Below are 22,114 nucleotides of genomic sequence, written 5' to 3'. Positions count from 1 at the left end.
TTTTCCTTACCCTGTTTTTAGTTTAATTACGAATTCCTCAGTGGCAAGTATGTTGTTGTCAAGGCCTGAGACACTCTCGGAAAACTTGTGTTTCAGCCTTTCTGGCCCAAGCACAGTAAAGAAAAATGGCCATTGCTGAATCGAATTTTTATGCTTGGTTCACGGTAGATTTCATTCTATTCTCATGTAAACAACTTCTATGAATCAACATATGTGTCTGGGTGGTATCTTTCACTTTGTTTTGTAACAAAAAGCCATATTGCATCATTTAATTTGCTCAAGTCATGCAAATAGAACAAAATCAATAGGACAAAAAGGGGTCGACTTCTCCTCCTCCTCACTAAACTGCTGCCCACACACAGAGTCTTGTTGCTTATGGCAAAAGAATAACAACACCATTGTGTTTGTTAGTTGGTTCACTAATGGGTGAAACTGGAGAACATCATTCTCCTTCAGCCCCTGCGCTCTGTCCAAATGTTCTTTCCTTTTCAGGGAAAATTTGGGCCAGGCCCCTTTTCTTATCCCAGATGAGTGAGAACTGTCTTACTGCAGGTTTTAGTGTCAGTTTGTCCATTATTCTCCAGTGACCAGGAGCAATTTATGATTCCAGGCATGGGTAAAGCTCCATGTTTATAGCGTTCCAGGACTACTGAGGTTAGGCTGTGATTGAAATCTACAGCAAACAGATGGTTTAGAGCATGTGTAGATTCATGCCCTAATCCCGTATTCTTTTTTTTCTTTTTTTTTGCTAAATTGGAGTTTAGAATTCTTTTGTATTCTGTGAATCTCTACAATAATCAATAGGCTTTTAGAATTTATTGTAAGTTAGTCAATAAACTATAGAATTGATACACAGTTCCAGAAGGTGATTGGGCCCAATTATCCTCTGCAGCCTTCCGTCACATAGATACTTACGGGTTGGAGAACTAGTTGTATTGCCTCATCATTGAAAGAACTAGTACATTATGAAATGGTACCAAGACTTAGGTACGGTATCTTTTTATTGGCACTCCATTCCTAGGTGAAAATAGAAGAAATTGATCGTAACGATCTTGACGGTTGGCTGATACTGACAGGATTGGCGTATGGCAGCCTTTGGCAGATGATAAATGATAATGGGGAGATAATGATACAGCATGTCTTATTGCAGGCTGATTATTTTGCTTACCCTGAGATAAACCACCTCCAGGAATATTGGGCAGTGACTCTTTCTTAGGGAACATAGGAGCACTTGACAGAATGAATGCTCCTCTCTATGGAAGTCAGGTGAGATAATGGTCAGCCAAACAACAGCTATAAAAGATAAACAATGGGCTTAAAGAGGTTATCCTCTACTTTTACATTGAGTTATCCTTAGGATAGGTCATCATTGACTGATTGGCCGAGGTCCGACAATCCTCACCTCCGCCGATCAGCTGTTCTCTGGAACTGCACATCCGCTTCCCATTAAAATCAATAGAAGGCAGATGTGGAGTACCCAACCGCGACTGCTCTCAGAAGATGTGCAGCTCCAGAACTGAGCATTTCCAGGAACCAACTGCCAGCAGCAGCACTGAGAACAGGTGTTGGGTATCGGATCCCGGACGATCAAACATTGATAACCTATCCAAAGGATAGACCATGAATGTAAAAATAGTGGATAACCTCTAAGATTGGAGTGTAATCCTCCTAATGACTTTTATATGTGTTACTTCCAATAGGTGGCGCTGTGCTAGAGTTTGTCTCCTTTACTGGAGAGACAATTTGAATATTTCTTAGAGGGGCGTGGCAGCTATAAGTCCCCTTACCTGGCAGCCAGACTGGCTTGCAAAGTCTCCTTAAGGAGAATAGTGTTCCCCCGTGGTCCCCACATAGCTTTCTCATGAGCCAGATCAGACACCCCCATACTTTGCACTGACGAGGGGCAAGCACCCCGAAACACCGTGTCTGCAAATTGGGATTCTGATCTGGCTTATATATCCTGAGTCATATTGCAAAGGATTGTTAAAAATCCACTTGTGACTTGTAGGATCGCTACTTCCAATAGGTGGCGCTGTGCTAGAGTTTGTCTCCTTTACTGGAGAGACAATTTTATTTATTGCCCATCCAAACTTGCTTCTTGGTTCACCTAAAACTTTACTGAATGCCTTGGTAGCTGATCCTTACCAATCTCCCCTCACCCCATCAATGCACATGGAAGCTCAGTTGATCGATTATGCATGTGTTCTCCATAGAAGAATTGGGGGAAGTGGCTATCGGATGCCTCCTGTGGGACTATTTCTTATCTGATTTATCGTCAGTCGGGAGAGAGTCTGGGGGGGCTTCGGACACTTCAGATGATTTACTACCGTAAATTGTTAGATTCTGCCAACAATAATGTAATATTTATGGTCACCTTTAGGCCTAGTACTGGTTACATGGATTTACAGCCAAAGTTGTCATTGGTGGCTGTTTGATTATGGCTTTAAGTGTGTTCTTTTACACTCATTTGTTTGCTTTAGCTCTTTAGAGACAAAAGCTTTTTGTCAGTCTCATGACTAAACAAACATTGTCTTGTAGACTCTTTTGTTAAAGCCACCAGGGTATTATTATTTATTTACCTACTCACTTTAAACTGAATTTGAACCCTTTTCTAATACAGTTCAGGTTTAGGGATTCCTATATACACTGGAAATTGACATTTTAGTGACAAACAAATGGTTTGTATCTAAACTTTTTAGAAGAGAACTCGAATCTTACTTAATTTTGCTAGCTAATGTGAACGTTAGACAATATTCATTAAATGGAACATGAAGAAAGTTCAAAGAACTCGTACGTAGCATGGAAACTTTGTCCCGATGTTGATTATGATCTTACCTGTCAATCATAGGTTTGGTTATAAGACTTGTCACATAACGTACTAGAGGATCCATAATACAGTATTATAAAAGGTTACATCGAGCGAAGAAAAACAGTGTACATAATGCAGTATATACAAGTGTATAGATGAGGATGAAGGAGATAAGCCCTTATCCAAACATATCACTGTCCAATTTGGTTTACAGTAAACAGAGACAATTAGTTATATACTTAAGCTGGGTTTACACACTGCAACATCTCAAACGACATCGCTGTAACATCACCGGTTTTGTGACGCAATAGCGATGTTGTTTGCGATGTTGCAGTGTGTGAATCCTATCAGCGACCCGGCCCCTGCTATGAAGTTGTAATCGTTACAAATCGTTCAGGACCATTCCTAGGTCCTTTGTTTCCCGCTGTGCAGCATGAAGTTTCAGTGTGTGAAGACTTTGCAGCGACTTTGTTAGCAACTTCCCTTTCAAAAGGCTGCTTATCAACGTCCCTAACAACCAGCTAGGTCGCTCTGCAGGTCCGGATCGCTGTTGAGTTGTTGGCCAGGTTTGCCTGTTTGACAGCTCACCAGCGACTCACCAGAGACTTAGGGAGGTCGCTGTTACATCACAAAACCGGTGACGTTACAGCAATGTCCTTTGCGATGTTGCAGTGTGTAAACCCAGCTTAAGACATTTCTAACGCGTACATCTGAACTAAGGAAATACATTTGGTGTAATGCTTGATTTTACTAGCGAGAGAGAGAAACCTATCATAATTACTAATGAGTTTGAGGCCAGTTTCCACTGTAAAGACATCTACCACCAGTCGTGGTACAGTCTGGACAGCTTCGTACACATCAGATAATTATCCGGAACTGCCATAACTAATAAGGTTCTGCCAACAATAATCCAATATTTATGGTCACTTTAAGGACTTACTGGCTTCATAGATTCACAACCAATGCCATCCATAGTTCCTCTTTGATTACATCTTTATGTGTGTTCCGATACACTAAACTGAAGGGGGATTTACACGCAGCGATATCGCTAGCGATGTCGATGGTGAAAGCACCCGCCCCCGTCGTTTGTGCGTCACGGGCAAATCGCTGCCCGTGGCGCCCAAAATCGTTAGGAGCTGTCACACGGACTTACCTGCCTAGCGACGTCGCTGTTGCCGGCGAACCGCCTCCTTTCTAAGGGAGCGGTTTGTGCAGCGTTACAGCGGCGTCACTAAGCGGCCGCCCAATAGAAGCGGAGGGGCGGAGATGAGCGGCCGTAACATCCCGCCCACCTCCTTCCTTCCTCATTGCCGGCGGCCGCAGGTAAGCTGTAGTTCGTCGTTCCCGAGGTGTCACACGTAGCGATGTGTGCTGCCTCGGGAACGACGAACAACCTCCGTCCTGCAACAATCAACGATTTTTTGAAAATGAACGACGTGTCAACGATCAACGATAAGGTGAGTATTTTTGATCGTTAACGGCCGTTCGTTGGTGTCACACGCAACAACGTCGCTAACGATGCCGAATGTGCGTCACGGAATCCGTGACCCTGGTGATATATCGTTAGATACGTCGTTGCGTGTAACGGGGCCTTTAATGTTGGATTGGAGTTAACAATTTAAAGGGGTATTCCAATCTCCATGATCCTATCCTAATGTGTACCTAGTAGGTGTCATAATATATGCAAATCCCTCCAATTAGAGATGTAGTATAGTTCTCCTGATAAGTTGTGTCTCTTACCTCATGTGCAGAGCATTGCAGCTTAGGTATCCATGGTTACGTCTACTCATATAGTGACAGTTATTATTATTATTATTATTATTATTAATAATAATAATGATAAAGTTTATTTACAAAGTTCAACAGTTACAAGAGGAGTGAGGGCCCTGCTCACAAACTTACAATCTATGGCGTTAGTTAGTTGCTCATGGTCGTAACCATAGATACCTAAACTGCAATGCCCTGCGTATGAGGTAAGAGACCTGGCTTTTTTAGGAGAACTATACTACCTTTCTAATTGGAGGTATTTGCTAATATTATAATTACAATTACTACATACTAGGATAGGGTTTTGGAGATGGGAATAACACTTTAACCACAACACGATAGACAATACATTTATTTTAAAGAACAAACATAAATCAATAGTAGAGATGATAATAAGCAACTGTGTAATGTATCTTATCAGAAAAATTAGCTTCTTTCTCTGCCAGAATTGATCAGTCATTATCAAAATGCTCAATTCCGAAGTAAAATCTGTATTCAGTGAAGACTTTCCCATTACTGAGAGAGGAAATGGAAGCTGTTACTGATGAGATTCTACGACAATGGGAGGAGGGAGGAACTAGAGCAGCGTTTCTCAACTCCAGTCCTCAAGACCCACTAACAGGTCAGGTTTTCTGGATTTCCTTAGTATTGCACAGGTGATGGACTTATTTCCTATGCAATGCTGAGGAAATCCTGAAAACATGATCTGTTGGTGGGTCTCGAGGACTGGAGTTGAGAAACACTGAGCTAGAGGAAGAGGGTGGAGCTAGAAGCTGAAGGAGGAGCTAGAAGCAGAGCTCCGCCTCCTCTTTCCTTTTCTATCTACATAGCGTCTCATCAGTAACAGCTCTCATCTCCTATCTCAGTAATGGAAAAGTCTTCACCAAATACAGAGTTTACCTCAGAATTGGAAATTTTGATAATGACTGATCTGTTCTGTGAAAGAGAAGATTTGTCTGATAAGATATATAACAAAGTTCCTTATTTTCTAGTGTACTATTGATTTATGATTTATAAAGTAAAAATTAAAATTATTGTTAAAGGGAACCTGTTCTGTAAAAAAAAATCCTATTCTGCAGATATGGGGTTACTCTGCAAATTAATAGCATTCAGATGCCATGTGGCCACTGCACTGAGATTCCTGCTAGTGGGACGAAATGAACTGTATTCCTTCTGGTAACCTCAGGCTTTCAGTCCCCGCTCTGTGCATCTGTGCATAGTGATCCATGGCTGGGACTTTGTTGCCCCTCCCAGCACTGACTGACAGCCGGCCCAGCATTGCATCAGTATAGAGCCAGGTGTCAGTCAGTGCTGGGGTGGGCAACAAAGTTAGTCACTGCTCACTATGCTCTGAGTAGTGACTGACGCCCTGACGGCCACACCCTATGACTGAAAGCTTATGGCTTCCTGGAGGATTAAACTTTATTTCCTCTTGGCAAGGATGTTCTTGGTATGATATGACTGTTTTGGAGCTTGTTCCCAGATGAAAAAAGCCTTAAGAAACCTATTAAAGAATCCAAAGGCAAATCAGGCTGGAAGTTTACTGGGGTACAGACACTTTTGCAGGTATACCACTATTTCTATATGTAAAACTTGCTGACAGGTTCCCTTTATATCTTTATTATATCACCGTGTTTATTACATATGTTCTATGATTTTTCCCATGGTCAGCATCATGCATTTGCCTTGCAACACATGCATTTTTATCCGACTGAGGAAAGGTTAGAAACTGGAAAAGTAGTGGTTCTCATCAAAAGAGCAGATTTCCACTGTTCAGAGTATTTCATGTTTATAGAAACCATAGTAACAATGATAGAAAATGATTTGTACATTGTTCCGATCATTAATGACAATCATTATATCTATGACTAGCCTAATGAACATATCTCTATACATCCAAAGATATGACCACTAACAGTAACAAAGGCCATGAGCCACAGGCTTAAATAGACATACATGTGCCACTCTGGGTTTCATTGACTTTTGGGTAAGTTCATTCACTTCACAGAAGGTTTCTTGATCTTTGAAACTGATGTACTAAGACAAGAAAAAGAAAGCGAGAAGGACAGCTCTATGTCCCAAAGGAGAGTTGCGTGTCTCACATGCCTATCCAGCAATTCATGTGTTAAATAGGACCCTAAGGCGTTATAATTGACTTCACAGAGAGTATTAGTTTATTGAAACCAAACCTGGAATGATGGCTCTATCAATCTTCCAGAAAGGTAATTCCACCACAGACCTCACACAGTACAAGATGTTAGGCTCCTGCTGCGTTGGAGCAAGAGACACACAAAAAACTAAAGTGTAGTAGAAATTTGACAATTTATGGAACCCTATTCCACATCTCACATTTTAAGGATTTTTTTTTTTTAACTGGCCACAACATTCATTAATAATTTCCTTTGACAGTTCAATAGAAAGAACTGCATTCTGCCAAGAACTGACTTATCTCTTCCAATTATATTTACTTTTCGATGCCTGAAATTTACTACTTATGGTGCAGTTCAGGCTGCTAAGCTATTTTTTATATAATCTGTTGAATGGGACCATTCTGTGTTATTAAAAAATGAAAATAAATTCTTTAATATGAAAAGAGTCCCAAGGCCCCACCATACTAAAACACATCAATGTGGTCTCTGTCGGATCCATTAATTGTGGATGTAATCAACCCTCTGGGGTTAGGTTAGTCATCATTAGATAATGCCAAACATTTGGGAAAAAGTTCATATTGCAGTTATCTACATCTAGAATCTTATTAAATATATATTGAAGATGAAATGAATGTAAATCTCTAAAACATTTTATTGACAGACCCAGACTCCCTATTTAAAAAAAATGGAGAATTTTAGAGGTGATAATTAGCATCAAAAGCATCCAACTAGCAGTCATTAGTAATAAGAGAAAATAATATTTTCAGCAACAGAGCAGTCATGGCTGTCCTCCAGTCGTGCCCACTGTACTGCATGGTTCCTCTCCCTGGTCCTGGTAGGGACTCCGACATGCCACCCTGTAAGTCTATCTTCCCGTGTGCCAGCTCCCGCCACAGTCCTCAGCTCCAGGGCCTGCGCATGTCATACAGGACTCATGATAACCTGCTTAGGGTGTGCACGCACGCTCCCCGCTACTAAAAGGGGGAAGCGCGCACTCTGCAAGTGTCCTCAGCATATGGTGAGAAGCATAAGGAACTTAAAACACCATCCCCTGTAGGGAGGTGCCTGAGCAACTTTAGTCCTATTGAGTTCCTGATTAATAGTACTGTCGTCTGCCCCTGAATCAGAACCCGTCTTGCCTGAACCCATCCCATGACCTTTCTGCAAATCTTTACCCATCCTTTGACCTGACTGTGTGTCACTCTCAGAGTGACACACTGATGAGGGGCAAATACCCCGAAACAGCTGTCTGTGGATGGATACCATGTTTGGCATAGGTGGTCTCCTTGACTGGAGACTGCCCTTCCCATGGTTGTTCCTTCCCGGTGAAAGACCTGGCTAGTTTCCTGCCAGCATTGAGAAACATGTGATGGTGTCTCCGTGGGCTTTCTTGTTTTGAATATTTCCCAGGAGGCATTGCTCTAGAATCACTGCGTTGAGAAACACGGGATGGTGTCTCCGCGGTGTTGGATGTTGATCTCCCTAAGGTCAACCATCCTTGCTTATGTACTCTCAGAGTGGACAGTGTCCGAAAACACTTCTTGACAGCTGTGCTCAGACCCACGGAAGTCTGGCTCACTACAAGACACACAACAAACAAGAGGGATAAGGGGGCACTTTTACAACGGTGGGCCCTACAGCTAGGGAGAGTGGTGACAGGACACCTTCTGGATTTATCTCATGCTGTTACCTGTGCTCCATAGCATTCCTATACTGGGTGTTTTCAACCCATCAGCAATCTGGATACCTAATCTCTCTCCAGCCCGACAAACAACCTGGCTAGTGTAATGGCTGGCGGGAGACTCTAGCCCCACCATTGTACTAATAGACAGATAGGGGGACACAACACAACACAAACTTGATAGCTGAACAACACGACTCCAACAACTGGAAAATCAACAAAAATCCAGCAGCTCCTAGAGACTTGCAGTCACCTAGGTGGTCAGGCATAGAAGATTCTATATGCGGTGGAAGCTGAAAGATGGAGAGACTACTTAAAGGAGATGGGAGGGGTGACACACCGGCTGCACGTAAGGTGATTGGCAAGAAGCTGCTAGCAGGAAAAAAACTGACATTTAACACCTGAAGTGCTAACAGAAAGCAAATACATTTAATATGCTCAGCCACCCTATAATGAGTGAAGCTCAGATCGCAGGACCGTCACGCATTTCTCAACCTCGAGAGACACGTGTGACACTGTGACTCTGAACCTGACCAATCTGTGTCCCAGTGTTCAGCCTGCTTGTGATCCTTTATCCTGCCTGTTACCCTGAACTTGCCCTGTCAGCCATTCTGTACCTGTGTCTCTGACCTTTGGAGTCAGCTGCTGCAGCACCAGGGACTGCCCTGCAGTAGCACCTGGTGTCTACTGGCAGCCAAGTCCAATTTCACGATCAGAGGGTTTGGCGCATACCCTGTTGGCACTTAGTTATGCCTCTCCAGGATAAATCAGGGTGAAGCAGTAGTTCCACACCCATCAGCGTGATAGTCTCATTTAGGCTGGAGTCACACTTGCGAGAGACTCGCATCGCATCACCCGGCATGGCCATATGCTCTCCTGACAGGAGCGGGTCGGCTGCATGTATTTCTATGCAGCGGAGACGCTCCTGTCCAGAGGGCGGAAGGCCATGCCGGGTGATGCGATGGGAAACTCGCGCTAGTCTCTCACAAGTGTGACCCTAGCCTTAGCCTGTGAATATGCTGAGTGTGACACCAATCAACTGAATGACTTGAATGCGATTATTATATTGATTTCTCCTATCACCTCTGCTCCAATTTTACTTATACAGGGAATCCGAACCTGACAGGTTCCTTTTAATGGTAACTCATATGTATTACCAATATGCATCATGTCTTCAAAGTAAAGGTATTATTACATACAGTCCTATTGCAGAGCATTTGACAATTCAAAATAAAGTCACAAATGAGTTAACAACAATACCTTACCTAACAGAAAACCAAATAGCCTAAAAAATGAACCCCTATGGAGAAAATTCCAAGGTAGGAATTTCAAGAATAGGATCAAACACTCTAAAGCATTCATATTTACCCCACCTGCATATACCTTTTATTGTAATGCATTTTGTCTTTAGAATTCCAATGCTCTTTATGGGCACCCATACAAACTCACAAAAAATAAAGCAGTTGACCTTAAAATTAATTAAAATTCTTTAAATTCTCTATATACCTGGTCACTCTGTAGATAGATTTTGCAAAAAAAAAAAGTGCAACCAACATGTTCCTCTGTACTTCAGTTTATTGTTCTGTTAGCTGTGCTTTAAATATTTACCCGAGTGAAATATACATCATGTGCTTATTTTTCTCTGGTTTGTGACTTGCAGATATTTTCAGTTACCAACAACACAGAATGTGCAAAAATTCTGGAGGAAATCAGGTGTGCCTACTGTTCACCACATGCCCAGAATCTCTTCCATCCGCCAGAGAGCACCGACACATTTGAAAGGCAACTAATGCTCCCCACCTTGTGCAAGGACTATTGTAAGGAATTCTACTACACATGCCGAGGTCAGATACCAGGTAATGGAATTACTGTACAAACTGGAATAAGAAAACATTTATGAACTGTAATGGCCATATATACTCATGTGTCGTCAGAAAATTACCAATTCTTTCAAATAATTTTTTGTTAAAGCTATTTTTTTTACACATTTAATTTTTGTTTATTACTATCTAGAGTGTATTAAATAGAATTTGTCACCAGGTATTTGCTACATAATCTGAGAGCAGCATAATGTAGACGCAGAGTCCCTGATTCCAACAACTTATCACTTACTGATGTTCTTAGTGTAGTTTTCATAAAACCATTGTTGTATCAGCATTAGTTTATCATTAGAGGACTAGTAAAACTACTGCCAGGTAGTCCAACCGCATCCCCTATCACAGATTGGCCGCTTTCTGCTTATGCACAGTGTACACATGAAACTACCACTCAGTGGCTGTTTCATGTGTACACCCTCTTTCTCCAATTTATTAACCCCAAAACACTTATGTATGACCTAATCCATACAACGTCTCATGACGATCCCAGATCTGCTACATACTGACATTGGGGCTTCAGGCAGGCACTGACTAAGCCACAGCTGTGAGCAGTGATGTCACTGAGTTTACCTCCTTTGGTCACAGCCGGAGGTTACCACAGTCCCCCACCTGTGACCTGCATCTCCTAGTAGAAAACGGCGTGTTTTTTTTTATTTTTTGCCAAGAGATGCGGATTTGGTGCTGGAATTTATATACCAAGTTTCTAAACCAATACTGCATCTCCTGCTAAAAAAAACAACACATCAAAACTGGGACTATGACCCCGCTATTGGGTGTGCATTAGTATATTTGTATATCTTTCCTAGCTACTTACACAATTACATTGATAGGATGCTCTGAAAGTCTTATAAGTACCATAACAAAAGATACAATCCATAAATGAGGAAATCATGAAAAGTAACGGTTCATTTTACTCTGCAACATAGTTTACTACTGTAATTACTGTGGCCTTCTGAGAGACTGCACCACTCTTCAGGTCTCAGAATGGCAGCAGACAAGGTGGTGACCAAACGTATCCAGCCTACTCCAAATAAAAAGCATTGAACATTGGAAAGCTGATTTTTCAATGGTGGAGGATGATGCACAGGTCTGGTCACATTAGCTGCCATCAACTGCCACTAATAAGTGCAGGAGGAGACGATGCTATAAAGTTTGACAGCAAGATCATTTAAAATGTATGGTTGAACTTCCCGTTGTCACTTTTGTAGAAATGGCCATCACAACAATACCAAAAAATATCAATATCCCCCTGAGGCCTGGGTCACATGCCATGTTTTTGGTCTGAGTGTGATCCGTGAAAAAGGACAGCACTTGGACCAATGTTATTCACTGATGCTTTGCAGAAGACTACAGTCCCTGACAGAAGTTCTGTCGCTTATCCATGTTATGTAAATAAAAACTTATAACATGACTTTAAATTCATCCATTGGTTTCATAAATTACTCTTTTGAAAGCTGAAACCCTCCCAAATTTGGTTTAGGTTATGAAAATAAAGTTGCTGCAAGGCTGAAATATTGATCATTTAATGAACACAGAAAGGTCAGATTTTGGCAAGACAAAAGTTTTGTCGCCCACAGAAAGTAATGTGAAATTCAAACAAATAATTAACTTTTAATACAAAGATATGTTGCATAACATTGGTGAATGAAGTTGTGGTGCTATTAGAGTCATATTTAATATTTTGTGTGACTTCCATGAGCTTGAAGGACTGCATCCATGCGGTTCAAAATGATTCATACAATTTATTGAAGAAGTCATCAGGAATAGCAAAGAATGCAGTCTTACATGCCTCCCAGAGTTCATCTAGATTCTTTGGTTTTGTTGTCCAAGCTTCTTCTTTCATGCTACTCCAAACATGCTCAATGATGATCATGTCTGGTGACTGGGCTGGCCAGTCCTTGAGCACCTTGATCTTCTTTGTCAGGAGGAACTTTGTTGTAGAGATGGATGTATGAGATGGAGCACTCCTGCTGCAGAATTTGACCCCTTTATCATTGGGAATGTAAGAAGTAGCTAATAGTTCCTGATATTTTAGGCTATTGATATTGCCTTCCACCTTGCAAATGTTTTGCACACCCCCATACTGAATGTAACCCCAGACCATGATCTTTCCACCACCAAACTTAACTGTTTTCTGGATCCAGACGGGCTCCAGTAGGTCTCCTGCAGTATATGCAGTGCCTGTGGTGTAATTCAACTGAAGTTTCGTCGAGAAATCCACCTTCTGCCACTTTTCCACCGTCCATCTGTTTAGCAGACTGTGGGACTTGGCAAATGCCACACGTTTTTTTTTAATTGCCTTTTGTTTAGTGCTGGCTTTTGGGCACTGATTTGACCATGGAGGCCATTTCGAGATAGAATCCTACAAACTGTTCTAGTTGACACAGGGACTTGAGGTGACCAGGCCTTTTGGAGCTCCGCTGCAATGGAAGAGGGCTGGCTTTGGATTTTCTAATCAACAAACATTCCTTCTGAGAAGTTGTCTTGCGGGGTCCGCCAGACCTGGGCTTGTCAAAAACATCTCCAGTCTCTTCAAATCTTTTTTTTTATTCTTTGTACTTGACGCTGAGACACATTAAAGGTTCCAGCCACCTCTGCAGTGGATCTGGTTTTCAGCCTCTTGATAATCAAGACTTTGGACGCAGGGTGGATTTTTGGCATGTTGTCAGAGGTCAAGTTGTAGTTCAACTGAAGGTCTGGGGTGCTGGGTTTCTTTTTATACACACCCACTACTTAAGCAATCATTTAGTGAGCACAGGTAAGGATGTAAACTAGGATTGTGTGCATTATATGACAAGGTGACAAAACGTTTGTCTTGCCAAAATCTGACCTTTCAGTGTTCATTAAATGATCAATATTTCAGCTTTGCAGTAACTTTATTTTCATAACCTAAACCAAATTTGGGAGGGTTTCAGCTTTCAAAAGAGTAATTTATGAAACCAATGGATGAATTTAAAGTCAGGTTATAAGTTTTTATTTTCATAACATGGATAAGCGACAGAACTTCTGTCAGGGACTGTACTCTTTGTCACTGACCGAATCTGTGTTTGGAAAAAAAATGCATCATGGCCGCTTTCCTGCGGAAATTGGATGAGACTCACTTATTCAAGTCGATGGATGTGAGAAAAAATCAGATGACACAGTGTAGCATCGGATTTTTACAGATAGGGCTGAACGACCGTATAAAAAAATCATTCAGCATTTCATACAGAAAAGTTAACGATTTTTTTCTCACTTGTCATCTGTGCATAAATAATTGTTTGACTGCATCAGCTTTTTATCATTTACAGGACCATTTACAGCTTCCTATGTCTCATTGTCAATGTATCCGTAAAGATTGGATGCTATACTGTGGCATCTAATTGTTTTTCTCACACCCGTAGGCGATTTTTACACGGCTTTTTATAATGTTAGCTGCATTTACCATACCTCCCAACCGTTACGGATACAGCGGGACTATCACGATTTTCAGGGTTTGTCCCGCTACCCCAGGCGTGAGCTATGTATCCCGTGGCTCCGCCCACCCACTCTCTCCCCCCGCCTCGCTGCTTTTCCCTCCTACCATCCTAACACGTGATGTGAGCACAGAGTGCAGCGTGCTACCCGAAACATGTCTGTGCTGCTGCAAAGGTAATGAATCTCCCCAGCACTGATTCCCCTCCCCCCCAGCATTTGAGCCTGTGCTCTTCTAGCTGTTTCTCTGACTCCCGTGTGTTTGCTTCTCCATGCTGCAGGCACACACCACGGTAGATCAGGACAGATTGAGGAGAGGACACTGTGTACTCACTACTCACCACTTGTTTCCTCTCCTGCAGGTGCACAGCGCTGGCCGGTAATATGCAAAGATAGAAGCATTGATAATGCTTCTATCAGCTTACCGACAACATGATCTCCTGCAAGGCAGAGCTGCTGCATCTTAGGGTAAGTTCACACAGTGCGTTTTTCACGGTGTTTTTGCGCATTTTTCGGGTGCGTTTTTGCTCAGAAAAGTGCCTGACTTTGCTTCCCCAGCAAAGTCTATGAGTTTTTATTTTTGCTGTCTGCACACAGCGTTTTTTTTTAGCTGCGTTTTTGTGGTGCCCACAAAAACACAGCATGTCAATTATTTTTGCGTTTTTCACTGCGTTTTCCACCCATTGAGTTCAATGAGATGTTCAAAAACGCAATGAAAACCGCAAATTGCAAATATAGCTGCATTTTAGTGCGTTTTTATGACTAAAAACGCAGCTATAAACGCAAGGGGTGGGTAGTAAAGTGACATGTACAGGAAGAGGATTCCTTCTGTCAGTAAACACAGAAGTGTGAATCCTCCTGGTACCGCCACCGCTGCTTCCATTTCCCGCCCGGTGCCATGTCCGCTCCCGTGCGGGAGGTGGAAGCGGCTGCGAAATCAAAAGTGAACAGTAGAAAATCTCATACTCACCTGTCTGCAGACTCCCGGTGCCATGCTCCCATCTCCAATTCCCGGTACCGCGACCCCCGCTCCGGCTGTGTGACGGCTCCGAGGCACGTACGATAGCTGCAGGACCTGGCGGTGATCACCTGCTGCGGTCACCTGACGCATCAGCTGATCGTAAGTCTCACGGTGACGCCACCTTTTACCGGCTGGCTATCAGCTGATGCCATCAGGAGACTTCATCAGCTGATTACTGGCAGCTCCTGCAGCGGTTGGACGGCAGTCAGGACGGACGTGTGTAGTGGTTTTTTTTTTTTGCACTGCTGCATCAGCCTAGACTGTACAGCGAGCGCTCGCCGAGTGACAGATTCCCCGGCGCTTGCAGTCAGTTCATAACAGCTGCAGACAGGTCGGGGTGATCTCCGGAGTTCAGGTGAGAGCACCAGCGATCCCCCCAGCCTGTCTGCAGCTGTCATGAACTGAACCGCAAGTGCCGGGGAATCAGTCACTCATCGCTCGCTGTAAAGTCCAGGCTGCACTCTGGAGCTCAGGTGAGAGCTCCGGAGTGCAGTGCACGTACCTGAATCCAGGCCTGGCATTACTGGAGATTCCTCCGGTAGCCAGTCAAACGCTGCACAGAAGTGTGTGGTTTTTGTTTTGGTTTTTTTTTCACTGATGCATCATCTGATTGTATAAAAGCCATTTATACAATCAGTTGCTGTGTCATGTGATTTAGGCCCTTGAACCTGACACATCATCTGATCGCTTTGTCTTCCAGCAAACCGATCAGATGATATTGGATCCGGATTGGACGCCGCGGGACCGTTGACCCAGGATTACTGCGGAGGGGGGTTCTTTATTTCAATAAAGATGGAGTCACTAATTGTGTTGTGTTTTATTTCTAATAAAAATATTTTTCTGTGTGTTGTGTTTTTTTTTATCTTTACTAGAAATTCATGGTTGCCATGTCTAATATTGGCGTGACACCATGAATTTCGGGCTTAGGGCCAGCTGATAATACACAGCTATCCCTAACCCCATTATTACCCAGCGAGCCACCCATCACCAGGGCAGCTGGAAGAGTTGGATACAGCGCCAGAAGATGGCGCTTCTATGAAAGCGACATTTTCTGGGGTGGCTGCGGACTGCAATTTGCAGCATGGGTGCCCAGAAAGCTTGGGCACCCTGCATTGCGGATTCCAATCCCTAGCTGCCTAGTTGTACCTGGCTGGACACAAAAATTGGGCGAAGCCCACGTCATTTTTTTTTTAATTATTTCATGAAATTCAAAAGTCCCCTCCCCCCTCTTACACTCACCTTCCACCACTATCATCCTTTTTCTGCGGCGCTCTGGTGGTTGGTCTGCTCTGAAAAGTGACCTGCCTGCAGCTTCAGTGTTCCATGTAGTAGCCAGAGGGCATCTCTATGGGAGCCTTGTTCTGGCCTCTTTTTGGCCTTGTTCTGGCTTTCATAGGGATGCATTAAGTGCCTGTGATGTAGCTTCTGACTTCTAGCCAGTCAGAGTCAACCAGCACAAGATGGCGCTGCGGGATCAGAGCGGTGTCAGTAACATATGAAAACATCAGAGGGTGAGTATAAGGAACGATCGTATGGCATCCGAGGTGAGTGCATCGGGTGTAATATGCTAATCACCCTGGGCTCCCTCTGTGTTGCCAGCGTGAGCCGAGTGTCTTTCAACTGTGATCCAATCCTGTGATCGAATCACAGCTGTAGAGGATAGGGCAGGAACTGCAGAGTAAAGAGAGGGATTTATCTCCCCATCTCCTCCATTGTCAGCTGATGCGATTATTGCACTGCACTTGGATGTCATCTGAGTGCAGTCCGATGTTTCACTCAAACCCATAGACTTGTATGGGTGCGAGTGACACATCTCTCATGGACAATTGCAGCATGCTGCGGCGACTTTTTGCTCATCCAGAATCTGGATGAGAAAAAAGCTGACCATCTGCTCTCCCTCACTGAATAACATTTGTCTGAGTGCAATGCAAGATTTTCTCCCATTACACTCATCCGAGTCATATGCTCGTGTGTCGCCCAGGGAAGGGGGTACTCGGTCCCGGGCGGTTGCAAACGGGAATGTCACTTCAGGTGGCCGTTGCCCGGTCCTGTGCCCTGGGGACACTTAATAAAAGGGGGTATTTACAGGGGACAATAGAGTTAATGTTTGTGACGCCACTTGCGGGTTGCGGTTAGGAATGGAGAACCGCCGCTGCTCAATATGGGTACTCTCAGAGATGGTGGTAGTGACAGCTATGGTGGTAGGCCCTCCGCAGGTAGAACTGTGCCTGGGAGATGCATAGTGTATAATGATGGAGACCACACCAGGTTAACTTCAACAGTCTCTACTCACATGGACCCTCGGCTTGCTGGTTCCGCTCCCAGGAGTATCAATGCCAATGTAGTGACCCAGGTTGCTCTATCCCCGGCACTCTCTGTAGATTGAGTCTCTGTAGCATGGAGCGTTTGGGAACCCCACTGTCCCTTTTGGAGTACAGTCTCCTTCTCCGTACAGCGGGCAGTGCAGACCCTGTGGGGAGGTAAGTGTCTGAACCCCGATCCTAGTTTACTGCTGATGCCCCCAGATTATTTGGTTCGATGAAGTCCGTGAAGGTATCCTCACCGTGCAGGTATTTATCAAACCATTTGAAACTTGACATTTGACCTAGGGCCCTGTGCCCCGTGCGTGCTCTGGTCCCACCGGTATCCCGGTACCCGTCCTGGCGACCTCTCTCCTAGGCCCCCGGGGTCACCGTTACACAAACCCAGCTCAGGCACGTCCGCACACTTCTCCTATGTGCTCCTGACGTCTGACTGCCACCGACTGACTGACCCCTCCCACCAGGCTGGCTATACCCAGGGACTCGTTCCCATGGCGACCATCCCCTTACATGGTTAACCCTTTATGCCCAGTGGGGAGAGGAGAACTAGGATTTTAGATGTGTGTTGGTGGAATTGGCACTGGTACTCCAGGTCCCAGGGGGTAGGTCCTGCATCCCCTAGAGGATGCAGTTCTTTGTAGTGCCCTGAGGCTCTCAGGGGCGCTATACTCGTGTGACCATACCCTAAGACAGGGAGCAGGGGGGCTTACATTTAAAGCGCCACTCCAGTAGTGAAACCCCCATTGTAGTGGTGCTTTAAGATGGCAGAGACAGAATGTGGAGTTCTCAAACTGGATGGGTGCTTTATTGTACTGGTCAGGCACTTTACTTTCTAATATGACAGGTTTTCATAAATATATTTCTCTTTTAATTCCTAATATAACAGCTGGTGACTTTCTGCTCTTCAGTAACATAGCCCTTCAGTGCTGTCCATCTGTGAGAGGATTGTAGTGGTTCCGCAAGTGTTAGGGTTACTTTGCATGCTGCGACATTGCTAGCCGATGCTTGCGATGCCGAGTGCGATAGTCCCCGCCCCCATCGCAGATGCGATTTCTTGTGATAGTTGCCGTAGCGAACATTATCACTACGGCAGCTTCACACGCACTTACCTGCCCTGCGACGTTGCTCTGGCCAGTGACCCGCCTCCTTCCTAAGGGGGCGGGTCGTGTGGCGTCACAGCGACGTCACACGGCAGGCGATCAATAGAAAAACACGCCGACCTCCTTCCTTCCGCATAGCCGGTGGAGGCAGGTAAGGAGAAGTTCCTCGCTCCTGCGGCTTCACACACAGCGATGTGTGCTGCCGCAGGAATGAGGAACAACATCGTAACTGTCGCTGCAGCGAAATTATGAAAATGACCGACACTACACAGATCACCGATTTACGACGCTTTTGCGATCATTTATCGGTGCATCTAGGCTTTACACGTTGCAACATCGTTACTGGCGCCGGATGTGCGTTACTTTCGATTTGAAACCAATGACATCGCAGTAGCGATGTCGCAATGTGCAAAGTACCCCTTAGTGCAAAGGTCAGACACAAAAAACTGACCATGGCTTTACTTAAAATTGTCTTGTTAACTAAATAAGCTTTCAACATAATTCCCTATTATTCTTTATTAATTGCTGTGCCTTGAAAAAGTATTCATTCCCTGTAAACTTTTCCCTATTTTTTTCACGTGACACCCACAAACTTAAATGTATTTTATTGGGATTTTATGTGATATATACCAACACAACGTAGCAAGTATTTGTGAACTGTAATTGAAATGATACATGGTTTTCTAAATATTTTAAAAATATAACAGTGAAAATTGTGACTTGCATATATATTCAGTAACTCCTGCATCAATATTTTAATTTTCAATCATTTTAAGATTTATATTTTTAGAAATATTTAGAAAACCATGTATCATTTCCTTTGCACTTCACAAATACTTATTGTTGGTAAATCATATACAGTGAGGAAAATAGTATTTAGTCAGCCACCAATTGTGCAATTTCTCCCACTTAAAAAAGATGAGAGAGGCCTGTAATTGTCATCAAAGGTAGACCTCAACTATCAGAGACAAAATGAGAAAACAAATCCAGAAAATCACCTTGTCTGATTTGGCAAGACTTGTTTTGAAAATTTTGGTGGAAAATAAGTATTTGGTCAATAACAAAAGTTCATCTCAATATTTTGTTATATATCCTTTGTTGGCAATTATAGAGGTCAAACGTTTTCTGTAAGTCTTCACAAGGTTGGCACACACTGTTGGTGGTATGTTGGCCCATTCTTCCATGCAGATCTCCTCTAGAGCAGTGATGTTTTGGGCCTGTCACTAGGCAACACGGACTTTCAACTCCCTCCAAAGGTTTTCAATGGGGTTGAGATATGGAGACTGGCTTGGCCACTTCAGGACCTTCATATGCTTTTTACGAAGCCACTCCTTCATTGCCCTAGCGGTGTGCTTGGGATCATTACCATGCTGAAAGACCCAGCCATGTTTCATCTTCAATGTCCTTGCTGATGGGAGGAGGTTTGCACTCACAATCTCACAATACATGACCCCATTCATACTTTCATGTACACGGATCAGCCGTCCTGGACCCTTTGCAGAGAAACAGCCGAAAAGCATGATGTTGCCACCCCCATGCTTCACAGTAGGTATGGTGTTCTTTGGATTCAACTCAGCATTCTGTCTCCTCCAAACATGATGAGTTGTGTTTCTACCAAACAGTTCTACTTTGGTTTCATCAGACCATATGACATTCTCCCAATACTCTTCTGGATAATCCAAATGCTCTTCAGCAAACTTCAGATGGGCCCGGACATGTACTGGTTTAAGCAGGGGAACACGTCTGACACTGCAGTATCTGAGTTCATGCTGGCGTAGTGTATAACTGATGGCACCCTTTGTTACAGTGGACCCAGCTTTATGCAGGTCATTCACTAGGTTCCCCCGTGTGGTTCTGGAATTTTTGCTCACCGATCATTTTGACCCCACAGGGTGAGATTTTGCGTGGAGCCCCAGATTGAGGGAAATTATCAGTAGTCTTGTATGTCTTCCATTTTCTTATTATTGCTCCTACAGCTGATTTCATCATACCAAGCTGTTTGCCTATTGCAGATTCAGTCTTCCCAGCCCAGTGCAGGGCTACAATTTTGTTTCTGGTGTCCTTCGACAGCTCTTTGGACTTCACCATAGTGGAGTTTGGACTGTGACTGTTTGAACTGTCTTTTATACTGATAACAAGTTCAAACAGGTGCCATTACTACTGTATTATATCATATACATTTACACTATTATAATGAGTGGAGGACAGAGGAGCCTCTTAAAGAAAAAGTTACAGGTCTGTGAGCCAGAAATCTTGCATGTTTTTAGGTGACTAAACACTTATTTTCCATCATAATTTGAAAAAAAAAAATCTTGCCTAATCAGACAAGGTGATTTTCTGGATTTGTTTTCTCATTTTGTCTCTCATAGTTGTGGTCTACCTATGATGTCAATTACAATCCTCTCTCATCTGTTTTAGGCTATGTGCACACACTGCGTTTTTTTGACGCTGCGTTTTTGTGCGTTTTTTAGCGCTAAAACTGCACAGAAATGCAGCGTCTTTAAAAAACGCATGGAAAAAACGTGTGCGTTTTTACCACGTTCTGGTGCGTTTTTTGCTGTGTTTTGCTGCGTTTTTGCTCACTGTGTTTTGCTGCATTTTTTTCATCAGTGAACATTGCCATTAAAGATTGTTGAAAAAAAAAAAAAAAAAAGGTCTGTTGTCATTACCTTCTTCCATATGTTCTTCATTCTCCACTGGTGTATGCAGGAGAGCAGACAGCTGCAGAACTACAAGGCTCAGCATGCTCCATCCAGGACTGTATGCTGGAGGGAGAGTCAGGGGGAGCAGACCTACAAGGCTCAGCATACTCCATCCACTAGTGGATGCAGGAGAACAGACAGTTGCTGCAGAACTACAAGGCTCAGCATCCTCCTGCCAGGACTGTATGCAGGATTTCTTTGCCCCCCCAAACAAAAAAAATGATGTGGGCTTTGCCATATTTTTGTATGCTAGCCGGGTACAGCAGGCAGGTATGGGCTGCCCCCAACCCCCAGCTGCCTATTTGTACCCGGCTGGGAACCAAAAATATAGGGAAGCTCTTTTTTTTATTATTTCATGAATTTCATGAAATAATTAAAAAAAAAAATGACATGGGCTTCACCTAATTTTTGTGTCCAGCCAGGTATAACTAGGCAGCTGGGGATTGGAATCCGCAATGCAGGGTGCCCAAGCTTTCTGGGCACCCCCGCTGCGAATTGCAGTCCGCAGCCACCCCAGAAAATGGCGCTTTCATAGAAGCGCCATCTTCTGGCCCTGTATCCAACTCTTCCAGCTGCCCTGATGCCGGGTGGCTCACTGGGAAATAATGGGGTTAGGGCTAGCTGTGTATTATCAGCTTGCCCTAAGCCCGAAATTCATGGTGTCACGCCAATATTAGACATGGCCACCATGAATTTCTAGTAAAGATAAAAAAAAAAACACAACACAGAAAAATATTTTTATTAGAAATAAAACACAACACAATTAGTGACTCCATCTTTATTGAAATAAAGAACCCCCCTCCGCAGTAATCCTGGGTCAATGGTCCCGCGCCGTCCAATCCGGATCCAATATCATCTGATCGGTTTGCTGGAAGGCAAAGCGATCAGATGATGTGTCAGGTTCAAGGCCTGAATCACATGAGACGAGACAGCAGCTGATTGTATAAACGGCTTTTACACAATCAGCTGATGCATCAGTGCAAAAAAAAAACTACACACGTCTGTGCAGCGTCGGACTGGCTACCAGAGGAAACTCCAGTAATGCCAGGTCTGGATTCAGGTACCTGCACTGCACTCCGGAGCTCTCACCTGAGCTCCAGACTGCAGCCGAGACTGTACAGCGCGCCGAGTGACTGATTCCCCGGCACTTGCGATTCAGTTCATGACAGCTGCAGACATCCCGGGCTAATCTCCGGTGCTCTCACCTGAACTCCGGAGATCACCCCGGCCTGT

The 22,114-nt window shown here is 43.8% G+C and overlaps 1 protein-coding gene across 1 annotated transcript in view; it reads left to right on the top strand.

Annotated features, from left to right (window-relative positions):
• Positions 1-22,114, top strand: part of HHIP (hedgehog interacting protein) — a 176,247-nt gene that overhangs the window by 4,733 nt on the left and 149,400 nt on the right. Inside the window, exon 2 of the mRNA XM_075335779.1 lies at positions 10,068-10,263. Coding sequence (XP_075191894.1) covers positions 10,068-10,263 — 196 coding nt within the window. The remainder of the gene's footprint in view (positions 1-10,067; positions 10,264-22,114) is intronic.

This window comes from Anomaloglossus baeobatrachus, chromosome 1, assembly GCF_048569485.1.
Source record: "Anomaloglossus baeobatrachus isolate aAnoBae1 chromosome 1, aAnoBae1.hap1, whole genome shotgun sequence".
In the NCBI taxonomy this organism is placed as follows: Eukaryota; Metazoa; Chordata; class Amphibia; order Anura; family Aromobatidae; genus Anomaloglossus; species Anomaloglossus baeobatrachus.
This window is presented reverse-complemented; position numbering and strand designations above follow the sequence as displayed.